The 22,327-nt window shown below is 42.1% G+C and overlaps 1 protein-coding gene across 1 annotated transcript in view; it reads left to right on the top strand.

Moving 5' to 3' along the window:
- Positions 1-1,872: 1,872 nt before the first annotated feature.
- LOC106600813 (syntaxin-1B) overlaps positions 1,873-22,327 on the top strand; it is a 61,620-nt gene continuing 41,165 nt past the window's right edge. The window contains exon 1 of the mRNA XM_014192509.3: positions 1,873-2,193. Within this exon, the coding sequence (XP_014047984.1) occupies positions 2,164-2,193 (30 nt within the window). The 5' untranslated portion in view covers positions 1,873-2,163. The remainder of the gene's footprint in view (positions 2,194-22,327) is intronic.

The raw sequence follows: 22,327 nt of genomic DNA on the forward strand, positions 1-22,327 counted from the left end.
AAGCAGACGGAGAACCAGCCTACGAGGGTCAAAACGTTTATTTATGAGAGCTCTGAAATCCTTACAATGTACAAAGCCTTTTATATTAACACACACACACACACACACCAGTAGAGAACTCCACCCAGCTTTAGGCGGCTGTATTTTTCCACAGTACCCAGACCACCTGTCTCCTTATCTTTTGCCAGCCGTTCCCAGGCCGTTGTTTCTCTCCCTAACTTAAGGAGGCCTCTTCTCCTGTTCCTTTCCCAAGGTCGTCTTATCAACTCTGCCCTGCTCATTTTTTGAAGTGGTTACAGTGTCTTACTCACACACAGTATTGGAATATAGTTTTTAACCCATTATTATAGCCTTATTTCGAATACATTTCAACAGGTTATAAGGTTTCTGAGTGAAATCATTTAGTCAAACCTTTAATCATATCATTTCCCTTACAGTTATACAGTACAAGACTGTTTGTCACTGGGCATGCTGCCACTTCCAAGGAAATTAGAGTAGAGCGTGAGTTCATCACGATCATAAAAGCCTTATTTGAAATGACTCTGCACCTTGGCCCAATTTATTAGTGATCTTACTGGATATAAGACGGCACTGCATAACATAGGTACTGATCAATTGGTAGATAGTATATGTTTATCCTTTGAATTTCTCCCATGTAATATTGGTAGCCTAACAACTTCGGTCTAACCTCAGTACCTGTTACTGTAATTAAAACTGAGAAGTATTTCAGATAGTACTGGACCATGCCAAGCCACAGGTTGGGTCATCTGGGCTAGACTAATGATTCCACTGAATGACGATATCGTGTGCATTATAAGGACATGAAGTCCATACATTGCCTTGAATACAGGCATTGAATAATGTTAGGAGCTCTTATTGATTCTTCTTTGCAGTAGGCTATGCTCAAACAGTCAGGGGCCATTCAGGGATACTGTCAATATGGAATGTGAGGGCACAACTCTGATCAATTGAGTCAACATGTGAGGAAATGGAATTGTAACACAAGGTTGGAGACAATATTCATGTTATGTTTAGTAATATGACCCCTTCTGTTGGTTTGGGGGGAAAGGCCACTGAATACGGTATACAATAAGATAACTTTGACACAAGATTTAGACTTATAAAGAAATCTAACATGGTAGCCTATTGTAATTTAATTAAACAAAGATGTCTGAAATGTTGAAACAACTTTGATGTCATTTGCCTCGGTTATAGGCTATTAGAATGCAGGTCTAGATGTATAACAATCTAATAACTTATATTTTTTCACCGTATACAACTATGTTAAGGTTTACAAAATCTGCCTATCAGTAAAATAGTCTGCTGTAGCCTAATATTAAAACAGAAAGTAAAGTCTGATATTGAATTCTCTAAATCAGTAGGCTACATTGCCTTTTAGCCTACAGCTGACTTCTATTCCAGTCATTATGATGGCGTTTGCCAGTTAGTGGTGGACAGCTCATAAATAGAGCTCTTGTGCATTGAAGTGGGTGGCTTCCGATAAAAAAAAAGTGTTTAATGGGGGTAGCATCACCTCATCCTCTGATTATCTCACTTCCTTCTGCCTGCCACTATAGACCACCCTGAGCCCCTTGAGGAAACCGCTCCTTTGGGAAGGGAGGCTGGGGTTTCCGTTGCCCTACCCAGTCTCCATGCGCGTGGCTGGAATTCCACCAAATTATTTTAATTCACCTAAAACAAACTACAGTTCACTGGTTGGCTTGGAGCGCCGACCGATTACGCGCTGCGGATAGACACCGAAGGGAAAAAAGGGCGGAGGGGGAGGGGTAGCAGGTAAAGTGATAGAGATGGAGAGAGGGAGACCGCGCGTGCGCACAGAGTTCCATCCCTCCGCATCGCTTCTTTTTTCATCCTTTTTTTTTTTGCAGCATCAGTACCGCGCTCGTATCGCATTCGTTTGCTGGAGTCGGAGCGCGCTGCGGGGCGACACTGCACCGCCAAGGAGGACGCACAAGCACGGTAGAGGGGGGACTAGAGAAAAGGAAAAAAGACAGAGAAGGTAGCGCACAGGGGAGACTCATAAGCTACCCCCTCATTTGAATACTGGAAGAAAATATCAAATTGTCGGACCTTTGGACATAAGAAGACAACGAGGCGGAAAAACCCAGGCGATTATATTTCAGCCAGCACGGCGGGGAAACAATGAAGGATCGTACACAAGAACTACGAAGTGTAAGCTTATATATCTATACTATTCCTGCCCCCTTCCCTTGGTTCCACTCTCTCTTCCCTTCCGATTCCTCACCGCAATCGGGCGTCAGCGTCTGACATCTCCTTGCTGAGCGCTACTTCACGGCAAACATAACAAATATGTGAGGTTTCGGTTCTTACCAAAAATACAGAGGCGGGTATCTTTAGGCTATTCATTTATATTTTACGCATTCGAATGTGTCTTCCCATCAGTGTCAATAGCCTAGTGGTGCCCGCATGCGTGCACTGATGATCATACACGTAATATGAGCAGGATAAAATATGACTTCTCTATTAAATGGTCCGTTAAAATGCAGTGATTTGAGAAAATAGTATAGGGCTATTAGCATTGCAGGCAGGCAGGCAGGCAAGAATATAAAACAAACACATCTACCATAGATAGTCTACTGCTAGAAATCACCCAAATCAATATAAGCTTATGAATTCTTATTGCTGGCTAATAAGGATGGACAGCTACCCTTAACAGTGGTAAAATACAGTGGATGAAAGCTATCCTAGCCTATAGTCCTCATAGCCAAGCAATCCCTGAAAACACCGTTAAAGATTGTTCTTCAACCCTTGGTAGAACGAAATATTTGTTCAGAATTGCCTCAGCCCATCGGATGTATCTTTTTCTAGATAGTTGATGGAGAGAGCGTTTTATAGGAGTGGGATGGGGCCGAATAAGGTGGGGGTGGGGGGTCATATTATGAGATTGTACATTTTGTTATAACTGGCCTCTACAATGGGGTATGGTTTACATTATTCCTTGTATTAGACCCAAATTCGATCAAGGAGGACCGAATTGTAGCTCTCTCCCAACTATGCGTCTGTAGGGTTCAATTGGGTTTGCTTTGGCGACACCATGCTATGGCAGGATCTGCACCACGGTTTCATTTTTTCCCTGCATTGGAAAACCCCATTCATACCGGTTTACAACACATTCGGTGACTAGTTATATGCCATGAGGATAGCCACTGTCATATGTTTGTGCAATTTGTCTGTGTAAGGTTTAATTGAAAAACAAGGCAATAAAATCGATATGAGGCCCGAAGCATGCGTGGCTTTTTCTGGCGTAGCCCAACCTCCAACGTCTGGAGATCAATAAAAATCAGAGGAAACGCCTGGACTCACTGCCGCTCTGCACCTATATCTAAAGCGTGTGTGCGTGCGTGCCTGTGTGTGATTGTTATATCCAAATGTAGAGCCAATACAGGCTATACTGCTGTGAACATTATAGCACATGATTGTGATTGTGCCACCGTTCCCGAGATAGCCCGTGGTCAGCGGATTCACCTTGCATGAATTCTGTGCCTACTCCAGTGTCTTCCCACTGAAACGCTGAGCACAGCTAGATCCATACTCAGTCAGACACTAGGCACTTGCCTCACTGCCCATTGTAGATTCAACGAGACTAGGCTACAGAAATCTCTCGGCTGTGATGCTTTCGTGTCCAAACGAACCATACGAGCGTTTATTAGACGTGTTCATTTTGTCGATTATCTTTCTCTCTGAGACGGATTTTCGTTCTTTCTTTACCTGTGATTTATGGTTTTGTATCCCCAACCCAACCCCCTCACGTTCCCGATATAATGGATGCCATCTGAAGTGAAATGGATAAATAATCGCTACCGTCAGTCTAAATTCTATGAAAATAATATTGTTGGTGTTATATTATAATGATAGAATATCACGTAATTCTGGCAACAGATGTTATATGATTGGGTAATAATTACATTTTATGTAATCGTCAACATCACAGTGACGTATACGTCGCGCGCTCCATCGTCCTACTCTGAGCAAGCCGTGTCTGCACGGGTTTTACCGAATGTGCTACGTGTGTGAGTGAGCAAAAGATTGGCCGGCTATATTTACTATGTCTATACCGACTGTTCCGGTGTAATCCAAAGAGACTGCTGATAGACCTTCGATTGAGGGTGCGCGCGTGCGTTGCTGCACAATATCTGTACCAATTTTATTGATTATGAACTGGGGTAGGGGTTGCTGAGAAGGGACATAATCGAAGCTCAATCGCACTATATATCATATACCTAAGATGAAACTGAAACCTTGAGCCAAATTCTGGGGGTTGAAAAGGCACAGGCATAGTTTTGTTATTCTAAAACATATTTCTAAGCATTATAGGCTACAGATGTCATAAAATGACTATTGCTCTCTGTCATTGACACACACACACACACACACACACACATATTATTGATTTGTTCTCCCAAGACCAAAATATATCACTCACTCAATGTCCTTAACATTTCTGCATGATGACACAATACATTTATTATGTGCAAAATTGTGTGTGTGCATTTTTATTTTAATTGGTTATATGCTGCATTTCAACAGGCAACCCAATTCTGATTAAAAAAAACATTTTCACCACTTATTGGTCTTCTGACCAATCACATCATATCTTTTCATGTTAGATCTTTCTCAGAGCTGATCTGATTGGTCAAAAGACCAATTAGTGAAATATCAGAATTGGGCTGCCTTTCTAAATGCAGCCAGAGTGTCATTTTAGTTGCAACGTGGATACTCTTCTGGACTGTTTTATGTATAGGCCTATAGCATTGCCAACCTCTCACATATTGGTAGTCTATAAGAGCATTATGTAATTCATACTGTCTTGAATATCAGTAACAATACTTATGGCCTTGACTGGCAAAGCCATAAATTCAATACATGCATCCAATTTGTACCTACTTGGTAAGGTAGTGAGCTTATTTAGAACAGTTTTAAATCATATCAAATCAAATTTATTTATATAGCCCTTCTTACATCAGCTGATATCACAAAGTGCTGTACAGAAACCCAGCCTAAAACCCCAAACAGCAAGCAATGCAGGTGTAGAAGCACAGTGGCTAGGAAAAACTCCCTAGAAAGGCCAAAAACCTAGGAAGAAACCTAGAGAGGAACCAGGCTATGAGGGGTGGCCAGTCCTCTTCTGGCTGTGCCGGGTGGAGATTATAACAGCACATGGCCTATCAGTGACATATTTGTGTCAGAATTAGCAAAACATTCTGTTATTCCAGTTACTGTATATTTTGTGTCGTTTTGCTTAAAGCTTTGTGTGCCTCGATTCCCTGTGTTGCTTTATTTAGCCCCACATGTATTTAGCGTTCATATTCACCACATGTATGCCATGACGGAAGTTTAAGAGTGAGAAAAACAGCTTTCACCTCCCTACCATGCAATGTGTCCCACATAAACAGAGATTTTAGTAAGACACAAGCTGGAACTCCCTGATTGTGTCAGAGGAAAGGACTGTTTGACTTCTGTGTCCAACCTAGACAGCACACCTTTATTTACATTGAGGGGCTTATTCATGTAGAGGTCTGTGGTACTGTATATAAAGTGCTGTCAGAAAGCATTCACACCCTTTTACTTTTTCCACATTTAGTTGTTTTACAGTCTAAATTTAAAATTGATTACATTTAGATTTTGTGTCACTGATCTACACATAATACCCCATAATGTCAAAGTGGAATTTTGTTTGTAGAACATTTTAGAAATGTATAAAAAAAATAAAAAGCTGAAATGTCTGGAGTCAATAAGTATTCACACATACAATTATCTGTAAGGTCCTTCAATCGAGAAGTGAATTTCAAGCACAGATTTTCAATGCCACGCAAAGAAGGGCACCGAATGGTAGTGTAAAAAAACCCATCTGAGCTGAATATCCCTTTGAGTATGGTGAAGTAATTTATTAGGCTTTGGATGGTGTATCAATACACCCAGTCACTACAAAGATACAGGCGTCCTTCCTAACTCAGTTGCCGGAGATGAAGTAAACTGCTCAGGGATTTCACCATGAGGCCAATGGTGATTTTAAAACAGCTACAGTGTTTAATGGTTATGATATGAGAAAAAATGAGGATGGATCAACAACATTGTTGTTACTGTACTCCCCAATACTAGCCTAAATGACAAAGTGAAAAGAAGGAAGCCTGTACAGAATACAAATATTTCAAAACATGCATTGTTTGCAACAAGGTACTTAAGTAATACTGCAAAAAATGTGGCAAAGAAATGAGCTTTTTGTCCTGAATTCAATGTTTGGTGCAAATTCAACACAACACATCACTGAGTACCATTCTTCATATTTTCAAGCATGGTGGTGGCTGCATCATGTTATGGGTATGCTTGTCATCGACAAGCACTACAGAGTTTTTTAGGATAAAAATAAATGGAATACAGCTAAGCACAGGCAAAATCTTAGAGGAAAATCTGGTTCAGTCTTCTTTCCAACAGACAATGGGAGACGAATCCACCTTTCAGTAGGACAATTACCTAAAACACAAGGCCAAATCTACACTGGAGTTGCTTACCAAGATGACATTGAATGTTCCTGAGTGGCCTAGTTACAATTTTGACTTAAATCGTCTTGAAAATCTATGGCAAGACTTGAAAATGACTTTCTAGCAATGATCAACAACCAACTTGACAGAGCTTGAAGAATTAAAAAATTATAATGTGCAAATATTGTACAACCCAGGTGTGCAAAGCTCTTAGAGACTTACCCAGAAGGACTCACACTGTCAAAGGTGGTTCTAACATGTATTGTCTCAGGGGGATGAATACTTATCTAATTCAGATATGTTAGTGTTTTATTTTTCATACATTTTTCGTAAATGCTAGAATCTTTCTTCCACTTTGACATTACAGAGTATTTTGTGTAGATCGTTGACCAAAAATGACAACTATATCAATTTTAATTCCACTTTCTAACACAACAAACTATGGAAAAAGTCAAAGGGGGTGTGAATACTTCTTAAAGGAACTGTATATTGAAACATTCACTTGTACAAACATGTCCCACACGTCTCCGTTAGCAACACGGTTAGCTCAGATTATACAGTATCATACTTAAATGTTGCAAAACATTGTTATTGCAATGATATAACAATGAAACAACTTTAAGATTATATTGTTCATATTTTTATCAAGGCTGTTGAGAATTAGGCTGGAAGAGGAGACATTTATAGCCATCTATTCTGAATCAAAAGCCTATGTTTTATGACAATCCATCATCGAAATGGATACAATCAAACACAGATAGCGGTTGATGAATGAGTGAACCTTCTATAACCTTTTGACCTTTAACAACAAGGGTTAATTAAGGCTCCCTCAGCACAAAATGATACTAAAGCTAATAGGGCTAACATGGTGTAATGACAGTAGAATACAAATGATAGCAAAGCACAATTTGCCAGCTGTAATAAAGATTATGCCACATGAAATTTGCAATATATCTTGCCTCTATTGTGCCTTAAGCTGTCCTTGAGTCATTGAAGGGCATGGCACAAACCACCACTTAAAAAACACAGAGCAAAACAGTGTACAGAGGAGTGGAGGGAGACACTAACGTATTATACATGCTGAATGAGGTTTGGTCAAAGTGTATGACTGAATTCTGTTGGATGTACTTCAGAAATGATCATATTTAGGTAAATAACAGCATGTTAAAATCTGTGTGAGGGAAGTTCTGTCTCTAAGCCATGGCCTAGCATTTCTGCTGTACTGAATGCATTTGACATATTTGCATCTATTTGTAGCGGCTTTTGTAAAGGATTGTATTGGCATATTTGAAGTTGAAATGTTCATCTACTTTTTATGTTGTCTTTTATTTGAAGTATGCATCTTTTATGTTACACAATTCCATATTAGGATATTTCTATAAAGTTTCTAGGAGACAGTAATCCTACCTGACCCTAAAATGTCAACATGCTCACTGCTAAACAAATGATATCAGAGACCACAGTGGCGATTTGCATTTGATGCAGTTAGTAGATGTATAGGCTATCACTACCCCCCTAACACACTGTTTGAAAGGATTCTTATCCTTTAGTGGATTTTTTTCCAAAAGGAATGGGGTCATAAAATGTATAACAGAGCATCTCCATTTGACGGCCCTCCAATAGTCACTCCCCATGAGTGATTACCGCAGCTAGTAATACATTATGTATGAGCACCATCCCTGACTACATGCCACATCAATGTAATAGCGGATTGCACCAGAGAATACTGGTCGCTCCGTGTTGAGTATTTTCCTTAAGGCATGATGCTTTGTGGATGGAGAGTAGATTCCAGGAGAGGTCAAGGATGTGCATTATCTTTTCTAAAGATGTGTTTGTATCAAATGGTGAGTCATAACGGCAGCCATGTTGGAAATTAATAACCCAGGAAAAGCCACAGTTTCCTGGTTTAGCCTAAAGTCTGGCGCGTCTGTGGTAGAGTGGGGGATGATGTGGGACGGGCGCAGTGTTCTGTGAGGTCATATGCAACCAAGGGCAGAGACAGCCACTATATTTAAAACCCCAGTGCTTTTCAGTGGTACACACAATACAAACACAAACCTAGAACTACCGGTAGATAGGTCCTAAATTGTATTTATTTCCCAATAAACAAGGTTGCGCAGACCCAAGCTGAATGAGTTGTGTGTTTTGAGTCCTCCTCCACAAAGTCATTTAAGCAGAGGGATCTCATTTGCACTCTGTCAACCCAAAAAGTAATTAAGCCTGAAATTGTAGTCGTAGAGACACAAAAGTTCAACAATGAAGTAAAAAAATGCTCATCAGGATTAAATAGCAGGAGGGAATGTGACGGATTTCTTCCAGCTAGACGTCTTTCATCTGACCTAGGGATCTGTTTGCCCACTGGTACTTACAGACTGGTACACGTGCCCTTGACGTGGTGGACACATTAGACAGTAGAAATACCCCTCCAGGGCATGTTTTAGCATCTATATTCCTCTCAATGGCAATGAACTGGACAATGGAGGGACAATCCCTTGAGGTGGGCAACAAATAGCTTTTGTTTTCGAGTGTAGTATGTATTTTGTGTGGATTGGTTTTGGGGGTATTGTTAAAGGCTAACCCTAGTCTAGTAGGCCTAGGGTACTCAGGAACAGTCTCTGTCTCTGTCTTTGAGTCTTACTCACCTCACACTGCTGAATCTGTCACATGTTGTTTATCCCCACATATTTGGACTGAAGTATTTTTTATTATATAGAAACTACCTGGATGTCTGCCCCGCCTTTTTGTGATATAGTTAAGTTTATCTCAATACAGCAAGTCATTTCTCCTAGGAGTTATAACTTCAAATGAGTTCTAGAAAGTCCTTAAACCATCTGATAATTCCTACTCCACTTTTACTCAATTGTTTTTACTATGTGCTATATAAAGAATAGCTTGCATTTTTTAAATGTCAACGTAGGTTAAAGAAAGACATGCTGACTGGCCATTCCAGGCCGGACCACTTCCTCCCGTCAACAATTTTAGCCACTAAATGAACACGCTGAAGAAATACTTTCGCTCTGGCATCCATCCTACTTTTCGGAGAATTGTGTGTCCGACTGTGCCCATACAAGTCAGAGAGGATCGGGTTGATCAGTCAGATGACATCATGTGGCTATCTAGCGTAATTCTGTTCATAGCCTACCTCACATCCCCTTTCACTCAGACGGAGCTAAACACAGGTGGAGCAGTGAGATCACCACCAACCACACGGAGCCGTCTCAGGATGTCGTACCGTTGGAATTTATTGTGAATCACACTGCTTTAAGTAATAAGATGTTCCAAGGACTATCATCTTATCGTTCAAGCTCTGTAGAATTTAAATCTCTTTGGATATTGAATGCCCATGATCATTCAAGTCCGTTTTTGTACGTTTTGAAACACGGAATCCGAAGTGTTGTGTATGCCATCTCTTTGCCACAAATGCAGACTTTAATTTAACCATTTACACTTGTGAAAAGGGACCTATATGAATAAGGAGGCATTGAAATGTTTCTTACGGAAGAAATATGAAAAGCATATGTATAAGCATGGCTGCCATTCAAAGGGTTTGGAAAATGTAATTATGGGAAAATTATAAGACCAAAGTTTAGGACACAACAGTTCACCTGACACAAGACTGAATCCAAACATTACACTATTGATGTTATGTACATTTTACATTTGCTGTACTTTTTGCCGCATTTGTTGATAACAATATCATAAAATAGTCTGAATACATTGTCACATGATAAGAATGTTCTTGGAGAATGTGGGGTAGGTGCAACATAAGATTACAAGGGTTCGAGTGAGAGGACTAACTTGTGTATTCAAGTGGCCACACACCTCTCCAAAGTGTGCACAGTTACTTTGTCATTTCAATGCACTTTAATGACTCAAAGAAGAGTTGTCAACTATAAGGTTCTTTTTTTGAGCTCTCCTAGCTGTGCCGTTGAGGAACTAGAGCAAGTACAAGTGTAGTTGTTTTGGTTGGAACACAACCCTGCATCCCCGCCATCAAACAATTACTGTTGTTTATGCAATCCAAACCCGCCCATTATAAATCACAATCTGGGTCAGGTGGGCATCATTTGAAAGCTTGTTCTATTGCCAAGCTAGACTAGATATGTTATAAAATACAATCTTACCGTGTAGGGCTTTCATAAGGCAATTCAGCGAAACAGACTGTAATTCTGGTGCGCATACGCTCTTGAAATAAAAGGGTTCTTCGGTTGTCCCAATAGGAGACCCTTTGAAGAACCCTTTTTGGTTCCAGGTAGAACCCTATTGGGTTCCATGTATAATCCTTTCCCCAGAGGGTTCTACATGGAACCCAAAATAGTTCTACATAGAACCAAAAAGGGTTCTACCTGGAACAAAAAAGGGTTCTCCTATGGGGACAGCCAAATAACCCTTTTGGAACCTTTTTTTCTTAGAGTGTAGAAAGGAGTCATGAGTGCATTCAGGTGCGTGTTCCGCCTTAAATGTTCTTTACAATAGACAAACATAGGCTCATTCTGTTCAGAACAACCTAGGGTATAACATCACGTCATCTTGTAACTGTACATCAAACATAGTGATCAAAAACGTTGACACTGCGTATGACATGAGTTTTATGATTATGGAAATGTGAAGTGCACATTTGGACTCACAGGTGTTTGGCTTGCTTGTATGACATCAAAGCGGTATTCATTATAATCCTCATTGTCTCATCTTTCAAAATACACAGAGTCCTCTTAATTTAAAGCATTTCCCTTACTCAGACAAACAAGCATCTGCAAAAGTTTCAAATAGCGGGAGAGATGGGGGCAACTTCTTGTCACGTGCTGTGCTTCAGTTCAGAACGGCTGTCAGTCATAACCCTCACAGCGCTGTGAAGCTTAGAGCGAGAGCTCCGATGTCATTTATAGCATGTTACTGTACAGCTACTTTGTTCCAATTTAGGAGCTTATCAGTGCCCAAATCTGCCATTTTCAACCTGAGTATGATTGTAAAGGACTACATCTCGTGATATGGTTTTAATCTAACATCTTTAAATGACTCAGCACAATGATAGGACAAAGGAAGGACAAGAGTTCAGCAGCAACATGTCCCTTATTAAGGGAGGGGAGATGTTATTGAAGTTTGATTATCACCTGCTCTCTCAGTTTGCATGATCACCATGTTATCGGTGCGGAATATTATTTTGGAAATTGCTAGTTGGGGAAATTGTCTTGGAAATTGTCTTGGAAACAATCTAGGAATGTCAGATGGTCTGATTGTGTTGTATCTTTTAGAGGTCAGAGTTTAGCCACTTTTGGGGCGAGGAGATACAATGTCTGTTTGGATTGTGAAGGATAAATGTCAGATCTATTTACTGTGGAGCAATCATACACCCTGATGACAAACACATTTAAAAGGTGTTCCCAGGTATATCAATCCAACCACTAAAGTGAGTAAAATAGTTTTACAATAGAGGGACAAAACGTTTATATTATGACCGATTTAGATTGATGTACTGTATATTTGACATCCTCAAGAACCAATGCCTGCAGGTAGCCTAACTATCAATAAAGCTACAGACGTATGACCCCAATACATAATCAATCTCTCTCTCGACTACAGTACATGAATAAGTTAAGCACTTAAAGCATTTTGATGGGTGAGAAGCTACTTATGGCTGATGTTAAGTCCTCAGAAAGTTGCAAAGAAGGGTGACCCTTCTGTAGTACTACCCTTTACGTAGAAACTATACTATAACAACATTGTAATTGCTGACAATGAAATAATCAAACAACCATTGAATCCTGCATTTAGGGAGGAAATCCAGGGTTGAGAGTACCATTATAACTGTACAATCAAATCCTGATACGAGAAACAGCTTTGAATTTATTTGTCCCATACTGTCACTTTCATTCCGAATATCCATCCTCATTTGTGTGTTTATTTTTCTAAAAGGTGGCATCACTGGTTCTATCAGCATAATGCCCCTCGCGTCCTTAAATGACCTAGTTTCTAAGTATTGCTGATCTCACATTGGTATGATGGTAGTAGCAGTACGCGTGGAATATCCCACATTACATAATAAGTTGTAGCCGTTGAATTTTAGTCTGAACATCACTAAGTAAATTACAATGAAACAGCCTTCAGATGCTATACTTAAGTGGGTAAGCTCATTTACATATAGTTCAGACTGTTCTTTTTTGTGTAAGTTGAATATGTAATTGATCACCCACTTCCTGTTGCATTCATGAGGCGAGGGATGGAAGGAGGGAGGGGAGGTGAAGAAATATGCAGCTCACTGCTCCCTATAACGTCTTCTGCAAGGGGATTTGGCAAGGCAGCAGAAAACCAATCAATCAATAAGTCAATACAGCTTAATCTTCCTAATTGGGTATTTGCTTTTAACACAAGGGAACAATTGGTGACACTTTACTGTAGGTGTCCTTATGTATACATTCATAAAGCCTTTATAACAACTATATAACACATTATAACATTAGTCATAATCTGTAATAAGTAGTTTTAAATAGTTATGAGTAATGAAATAAAATGTTATAAAACTAGGTATAATGGGCGTTATATAGATGACTGTTCATCCTGTTGTCATATGCGCTCATGTCACTGTTAATAACAACTGCTATTACACAGTCTGCATGACAACTTATGTCATATATTATTACATGCTACACAAGAGTCTACATACCAGATGATATTACAGGGTGTTAACTCATTTACCAACCTCTGTGCCACATTATTACATTGAATGGAATGATGGGTGTCATAACCATGTCATTTACCGTTATAGAGTGTGTACAGACACCTTAAGTAATGTGACATTCATTTGAGGTCTCATAAAACAGTTATGAATGTGCTTATACCACAGGATGAGTTGAGAGTATCACAACGTTGTACCATTCAAAGGATTAAAAAAACATGGGCAAATGGGAGCACAGATGTACTTAGGATTTTTTTATTTGGACGAGACAATAAACTGCTCTGAGTTGAACAAATTGGACCGCGTCCATATATAAAAAAGGAAACATTATAATAGCAACAACTTGCCCAAAAAACACACACCATTTTTTTAAAACAAAACAGAATCTATAAAACATTACAACAAAATCAAGGTTGCTGGGCACAACAGGATTTGTGACAGCTGTGAAAAAAGGAAGATGAGCAGGCTACAATAAAAATGACAGCTATATTATAAAGGAGATGTGTAATTAGTCAGGTTGCCAGCTAGCTAACTAAGTAGTTGATGGTGCAATTGCAACATGTAGCTCTCCAGGAGCAGAGTTGGAGAGCCATGCTTCTCACAATCCAAATATTGCCTGTAGCTAGCTAGCCACAGACGTAGGGCCACGACATGAGAACAAACAGCCCCACTGTGCCCCCATCTATGCATATCTAGATAGTTAGCTAGCTACCGGAGGAATTTCAAATTATAAAGCAAATTTTGCAGCACATCACACAATACATTCTCTTTCAGTATACTTTAAACACAATTACTTTTTAATTTAATAATTTCTCATGCGTTGTTGTTCTGTTATTAAGTCTTCCGATTTCAGCGATATGATACGCTGACACAAGAGCTGAAGCTAAATAACTTTTCATAGGATCTGCAAACTGTCTTCTTCTTCATGTGGTTTTCCGGCAGACTAGACGCTTTGCTGTGTATTGCTGCTTTTCACAGTTCAGAAAGTGCTTTGACCATTTGTTCACAAAAAAAGAAAAAAGGAAATTGCACCACCATCTAACCCTACATACATACCACTATCCCCACCACACCTTTCCACTACAATTGCCCTAACAGATCATACACCAGGCCGTTGGCCTGGGAGGCTGGAATCCCTTCTCTCAAAACCCCCTGTAGTTCTTCTGCATTAAAATCTATGACATCCAAAAACGCTGCTGCTGCTACTACCAATTCAATCTTCTGGGATTCCTTTTCCATCTGTGCAGTACAATTAATGACCATAGCAATAAACGCCAAGAAGCCAACCTTACTAAAGCGCAAACTGTTTGGGTCACTCTGTACTGGCCTACTACTTAATACTCTCAGGCTCCCTCACCCTTTTCCCACAATCCTCTACTTTCCTCACTGCCTCAGCATATAACACTTTCTGCACTACCCTCACCCTGGAAACTTAAAAACGGTCTCACTCGCACAGGACATTTCTAATCCCCAGCTACATGGCCACCCCCACAATTGAAGCACTCCACTTTGTCTCATGTCCACCTGCACACTTCTCACACCTCGGAATCTCCCTCCTACATACTGCTGCATCATGACCATAAACTTGGCATCGAAACACTGTGGTGTGTTCAGAACAAAAGTTCTCATGGGATAACTTATATACCCTAGCATGACTTTATCCTGCAAACACTCTGCATCTAAACAGACAGTCTCCTCAGTCTCATGCTCGCCACTGGGTCTGTGTTGTACCAAACGGCGTGCATCGCAGACACAGGGGATCCTCAACTTCAGTGGATCTACCTCAACACTCAGGAAGATCACTCCTTTCAGCGGCACTCTGTTCCGGAGCGCAAAGCAGGACACAGCTACGAAACGCGTATTGCCCTCTCCCTCTGGACAGCAAACACAAAAAAATCAACACAAGTCCACTTCTGGATACTTTGACCGAATTTACAGAACCCAACTCCTTCTTCACCCAGCCTGATACTATCACATTTCAGGTATGACCTAAATGCAGACAGTGTCGTCGAAACAAAAGTTTATTTCTAATACAGGGGCAGGCAAACGACAGGTCAAGGCAGGCAGGGGTCAATAATCCATAAAGGGTGCAAAGGGTCCAGAATGACAGGCAGTCTCAGGGTCAGGACAGGCAGGGGTCAATAATCCAGTTAGGTGGGGCAAGGTACAGAACGGCAGGCCGGCTCAGGGTCAGGGCAGGCAGAACGGTCAAAACAGGGAAGGACTAGAAAACAAGAGCAAGAAACAGGCAGGAGCAGGGGAACAATCGCTGGTAGATTTCACAAACAAAACGAACTGGCAACAGGAGACAAAGGGCTGTGAGACATGGATTATCTCTGAAAGGTGGGATGTATACGAAGGGTACGGGGCAACAGAAGACAAACAGCAGAGGGGCTAATGACTTTGGAGATGGGAAACGGGCTGGCCGCTGGACTGGGGGTGGAACCCGGAGGACAGGCTGGCCGACGACCCAATGAGGGTGCAGAACGCCTTCCAAAACCAGGATGAAAACTGAGGACACCGGTCGGAGACCATGTCAACTGGCAGTCCATGGATCCGGAAGACATGCTGCACCATGAGCTGGGCCATCTCTTTGGCAGAGGGTAGCTTGGGGAGAGGAATGAAGTGAGCGGCTTTGGAAAACCAATCCACAACGGTCAGGATGGCGGTGTTGCCATCCGACGGGGGGAGACCTATGACAAAGTCCAGGGAGATGTGAGACCAAGGACAGTGAGGGACCGGCAGAGGTTGGAGGAGACCAGCCGGAACTTGCAGAGGAGTCTTGTTCTGTGCACAGACCGTGCAAGCGGCGACAAATGCGGAGACATCAGGAACCATGGTAGGCAACCAAAAACGTTGTCACACAAAAGCCAGGGTCCGACGGGAGCCCGTGTGGCAGGCAAGCCTGGAGGAGTGGGCCCACTCCAGGACCACAGAGCGGACCGTGTCAGGCACAAACATCCGGTTATCTGGACCCCCCCCCCCCCCCCCAGCTGAGTGTCTTCGCCAGGCACGAGGTGGGAGGATGGTCTCAGGTTCCAAGGTAGTAGTCGTGGGGCTATAGCAATAAAAACACAATGACAGCAACTGTAAGTGCTGTTATTGTGAAGTGGAAACATTTAGGAGCAACAACGGCTCAGCCGTGAAGTGGTAGACCACACAAGTTCACAGAACGGGACCGCCGACTGAAGCGCGTAGCGCATAAACATCATCTGTCCTTAGTTGCAACACTACCGAATTCCAAACTGTTCGTCAGGAGCTTCATGAAATGGGTTTCCATGGCCGAGCAGCCACACACAAGCCTAAGATCACCATGCGGAATGCCAAGCGTCAGCTGGAGTGGTGTAAAGCTTGCCGCCATTGGACTCTGGAGCAGTGGAAACGTGTTCTCTGGAGTAATGAATCACGCTTCACCATCTGGCTGTCCGACGGACGAATCTGGGTTTGGTGCATACCAGGTGAACTCTACCTGCCCCAACGCATAGTGCCAACTGTAAAGTTTGGTGGAGGTGGAATAATAGTCTATGGCTGTTATTCATGGTTCGGGCTAGGCCCCTTAGCCCCAGTGAAGGGAAATAAAAATGCTACAGCGTACAATGACATTCTAGATAATTCTGTGGCAACAGTTTGAGGAAGGCCCTTTCCTGTTTCAGCATGACAATGCCCTCATGCACAAAGCGAGGTCCATACAGAAATGGTTTGTTGAGATCGGTGTGGAAGAACTTGACTGGCTTGCACAGAGCCCTGACCTCAACCCCATCTAACACCTTTGGGATGAGTTGGAACACTGACTGCGAGCCAGGCTTAGTCACTCAACATCAGTGCCCGACCTCACTAATGTTCTTGTGGCTGAATGGAAGCAAGTCCCTGCAGCAATGTTCCAACATCTAGTGGAAAGCCGTCCCATAAGAGTAGGGACCATCTCCGTTATAATGCCAGGATAGGGAGCAGCCCCCTATCCACATCGACGGGACAGTAGTGAAGAAGGTGGAAAGTTTTAACTTCCTCGGCGTACACATCACGGACAAACTGAAATGGTCCACCCACACAGACAGTGTGGTGAGGAAGGTGCAGCAACGCCTCTTCAACCTCAGGAGGCTTGTCACCAAAAACACTCACAAACTTTTACAGATGCACAATCGAGAGCATCCTGTCGGGCTGTATCACCGCCTGGTACGGCAACTGCTCCGCCCACAACCGTAAGGCTCTCCAGAGTGTAGTGAGGCCTGCACAACGCATCACCGGGGGCAAACTACCTGTCCTCCAGGACACCTACACCACCCGATGTCACAGGAAGGCCAAAAAGATCATCAAGGACAACAACCACCCGAGCCACTGCCTGTTCACCCTGCTATCATCCAGAAGGTCAGTACAGGTGCATCAAAGCTGGGACCGAGAAACTGAAAAACAGCTTCTATCTCAAGACCATCAGATTGTTAAACAGCCATCACTAACATTGAGTGGCCAACATACTGACTCATCTCTAGCCACTTTAAACAATGCCACTTTATTTAATGTTTACATACCCTACATTATTCATCTCATATGTATATACTGTACTCTATACCATCTACTGAATCTTGCCTATGCCGTTCGGCCATCGCTCATCCATATATTTATATGTACATATTCTTATTCATTCCTTTACACTTGAATGTATAAGGTAGTTGTTGTGAAATTGTTAGGTTAGATTACTTGTTAGATATTACTGCATGGTCGGAACTAGTAACACAAGCATTTCGCTACACTCGCATTAACATCTGCTAACCATGTCTATGTGACAAATACAATTTGATTTGATTTGATTTGCTCATGATTTTGAATGAGATGTTCGACGAGCATGTCCACATACTTTTGGTCATGTAGTGTAGCATCCGCAATCCAGGCTTCATATAATCATTGGGCAAATCTAGCAGGAAACGGAATCCTTGGGATGTCCTAACTCTGATGTCACCCCACTGAAATATACATTTTAAACGGTTAAAGTAAGGGTTAAGGTTAAGGTTAGGTTTGAGGTAAGGGTAGGGGTTAAGGTTAAGGTTAGGGTTTAGGGTAGGGATGTCCCAAGGATACTTGATATCACTAACCCTAATCTAGCCACAGCACATAACATTGTTAATAGCTAATGACATTAATTAGATTGTGTAAAATAATGTGTATTAAGATGAAAATGTTATTGCGTTTAAATTGTGAAAGAGGGTGTTAATGTGCAATGTGCTACAGAGTATGTTTTTTATTTCCACCAGTAGCTAGTGAAGTTAACTTGCTAGTGCTAGTAGATTGCTAGATAGTAAGCTATCTAGCCATCGGTGTAGTAAGCTATCTAGCCATCAGTAGTAGTAAGCTATCTAGCCATCAGTAGTAGTAAGCTATCTAGCCATCGGTAGTAGTAAGCTATCTAGCCATCGGTGTAGTAAGCTATCTAGCCATCAGTGGTAGTAAGCTATCTAGCCATCGGTGGGTCAACGAAATGTTGCAGTTGCAACATCAACTAATTAGCTAGCTAGATACCTGACTAACTAGCCATTGTTACTGTAGCCTGCACATCTTCCTTTTTTCACACCTGTCACAAATCCTGGTGTGCTCCAGCAACCTTGATGTTGTAAAATTCAATTTGCTTCCGTTTTATTATAACATTTTTGTGTTTTGGCAAGTTGTTGGTATTATAATGTTTCTTTTTTATATCTATATATAACAAATATTTATAATCCTAAATACATCTGTGCTCCCATTTGTCATAGTTTCTTGAAGATCCTTCGAATGGTAACGTTTTGTGATTCTCAGTTTATCCTGTGGAGCAACCACATGCATAACTGATTCATAACGCCTCAAATGACGCTCACGTTACTTAAGGTGTCTGTGCACACTTTATAACGGCATATGACATGGTTATGACGCCCATCATTCCATTCAATGTAACAATGTGACACAGAGGTTAGTAAATGACATAACACCCTGCAATATCATCTGGTATGTACTCTTATGAAGCATGTAACAGCATATGACAGAAGTGGTCATGCAGTTGTTATTAACAGTTGACATAAGAGCATATGACAACAGGATGAAGTATAATCTAGGTAGACACTCCTATAGGTTCCTAGGCTACGTGATGTAAAGATAATTTAAAACACGCAATCATAGATTTGTTAAACCCTCCCATCATGTCGAACTGCTTTGCTTTATCTTGGCCAGGTCGCAATTGTAAATGAGAACTTGTTCTCAACTTGCCTACCTGGTTAAATAAAGTTGAAATAAAAAAATAAAAATAAAAAAAAAATTCACCGTTTTATATATTGATTACATGGCTCATTGAATTCTGGGAATTGGTCATGTACAATGCCCCAAAAAACGTCCTGGCAGCCTCACGAACCTGTTTCCATTTCTCAGCTGTGATTCCATGAGGGAGACCACAGACTTGGTTAAATGGTGATGAAGTGAATTTAAGTAAGTCTAAATGAATTTTGGGGGCTTTGCGTGCAGTTCAGAGAGGGTCTAAATTGAGTTTGAACTTAGCACCGTGCCACATGTTTCCAAAAACACCTCTGGCAATACTTCTACTCCTCTTATCATACTTGTTGATAACACACAAACTTCTGATAAAAAAACTGATAGTGATAGTCATTAAGGTTTTATAAATTAATTTAAAGGGGAATTAGAAGATTGTCATTTTGTGTTAGGGTTTTAGAGATATGGCTCAGCCGACACTCAACCTTTCGATTAGCCCTCTTTCATTAGTTACTTTAACCCCTAACCCGTTCCACAAAGCAAATCATAAACTGGGTGGTACAAGCCCTGAATGCTGATTGGTTGACAGCCGTGGTATATCAGACCGTATACCACGTGTATGACAAAACATTTATTTTTACTGCTCTAATTACGTTGGTAACCAGTTTATACTAGCAATAAGGCACCTTTGGGGTTTGTGGTACACTACATGACCAAAAGTATGTGGACACATGCTCGTCGAACATCTCATTCCAAAATAATGGGCATTAAACGGAGTTGGTCCCCACATTGCTGCTACAACAGCCTCCACTCTTCTGGGAAGGCTTTCCACTAGATGTTTGAACATTGCTGCAGGGACTTAATTCCATTCAGTCACAAGAGCATTAGCGAGGTTGGGCACTGATGTTGGGCGATTAGGCCTGGCTTGCAGTCGGCATTCCAATTCATCCCAAAGGTGTTCGATGGGGTTGAGGTCAGGACTCTGTGCAGGCCAGTCAAGTTATTCCACACCGATCTCAACAAACCATTTCTGTATGGACCTCGATTTGTGCATGGTGGCATTGTCATGGAAACAGGAAAGGGGCTCCCCAAACTGTTGCCACAGCGTAAAGATTTCCCTTCACTGGAACTAAGGGGCCTGGCCAGAACCATGAAAAACAGCCACATACCATTGTTCCTCCTCCACCAAACTTTACAGTTGGCACTATGCCTAGGGGCAGGTAGCATTCTCCTGGAATCCGCCAAACCCAGATTCGTCGGTCAGACAGCCAGATGGTGAAGCTTGATACACCACTCCAGCCAGAGCTTTGCATTGCGCATGGTGATTCTTAGGCTTGTGTGTGGCTGCTCGGCCACAGAAATTTGACGAACTGACTTGTTGAAAGTCACTGAGCTCTTCAGTAAGGCCATTCTACTGTCAATGTTTGTATATGGAGATTGCAGGGCTGTGTGCAAGACTTTATACACTTGTCAAAAACGGGTGTGGCTGAAATAGCCCAATCCCCTAATTTGAAGGGCTGTCCACATACTTTTGTATATATAGTGTGTATTGCCAATATACCATGGCTAAGGGCTATATCCAGGCACTCCACGTTGCGTCGTGCTAAGAACAGCCCTTAGCCATGATATATTGGCTATATACCACACCCCCTCAAGCATTATTGCTTAAATATAAGATTAATACTTTCCCATTTGTCACTAATTATATTTCAGGATTTTGGGGGGATGCGCAGTACAGTGGATCTTACAGTGCAAAATACTCTGGGAAGAGCGGTTGATATGACTGTGCATAGTATTGATGGATTAGTGATGTGCGTCCCGATTCTCCACACTTCTCCCAAAGTGTGCACTTCCTGTCATGGATTTAAAAGCATTGGAGTGGTGTAAACGTAGACTGGCGGGAGTTTCTACCGTGGTGAGTGTGAAGTGCACACTTTGGGAGAAGGGTGGAGAATCGGGACGAAACCTGTGTCTCTCTACTGGAGCCTCCCTCTCTCTCTCTGTGAGCCTGTGGGTGCTGCCTGTAGCCCAGGTTTGGCAGCCAGTGCAGCTCGCACATCACATCCTGACCTTGTTTGTTACTTCACTTAAGACACTCCCCTGAGTTTTCGCTGAGTCAGTCTGGAAGCCACAGCATCTATTTCTATCTAAACATCCCTTCCTCCATCCTCCATCCTTCCCCCCTCCATTATGAGCCATAAAAAAGACAGCTCGCTTCCATTTTCTCCCTTGGCCCCCTCAAAGCATCAGAATGACGGTTGATAAAGGAACATGGACACTGACAATCAATGCTTTTTATAGCCCTGGAAGTGGAAAAGCGAACATGGATTGACAAAAGATGGACATGAAGTGGATGAGGGTTGACGTGTGTATACATCAGGGCTCTTTATTTAATCTCTCTCCTCTCCATGCCCTCTACCTCTCCTGCCACCACTCAAACCCCCCAAGTCTAACCCTAACCCCTGTGTACTACATTGGGACATTAGTTAATGTTGTTACCAGGCCCAAAAGACATGGGCAGTAACGGCGGACAGGGGGCGTCTCTCTCTCTCTCTACGATGGCTTCTTCCTCTCCCAGTACAGATGGACTAAGGGTTGGGCAAGGCGCTCGTGGCATTTGTATTCACCCCCACACCTGAGGTCGCCCAGGCTTATGTAATTCTCCCTGACAGGGAGTTGTGTGTCGTGGATGCAGAGGGATGGCGTTGTGGGTGGGATGACGTATGGAATGGGCGACCCCTGGTTGGGTCACAATGGCTGTTTGATCCCCTGTGCTGGGAGCAATGAGATTTTTTGTAGGTAACAGATGCTGTTTAACCTGCATCATGTGTGTTAGCTAGCTACAGACGCTCTCCTCTCTTCCCCTCCCCCACATTTTCCAATTTCTCTCCCTCCCTCTTTCTATCTC

This window comes from Salmo salar, chromosome 03, assembly GCF_965601325.2.
Source record: "Salmo salar chromosome 03, fSalSal1, whole genome shotgun sequence".
Classification (NCBI taxonomy): Eukaryota; Metazoa; Chordata; class Actinopteri; order Salmoniformes; family Salmonidae; genus Salmo; species Salmo salar.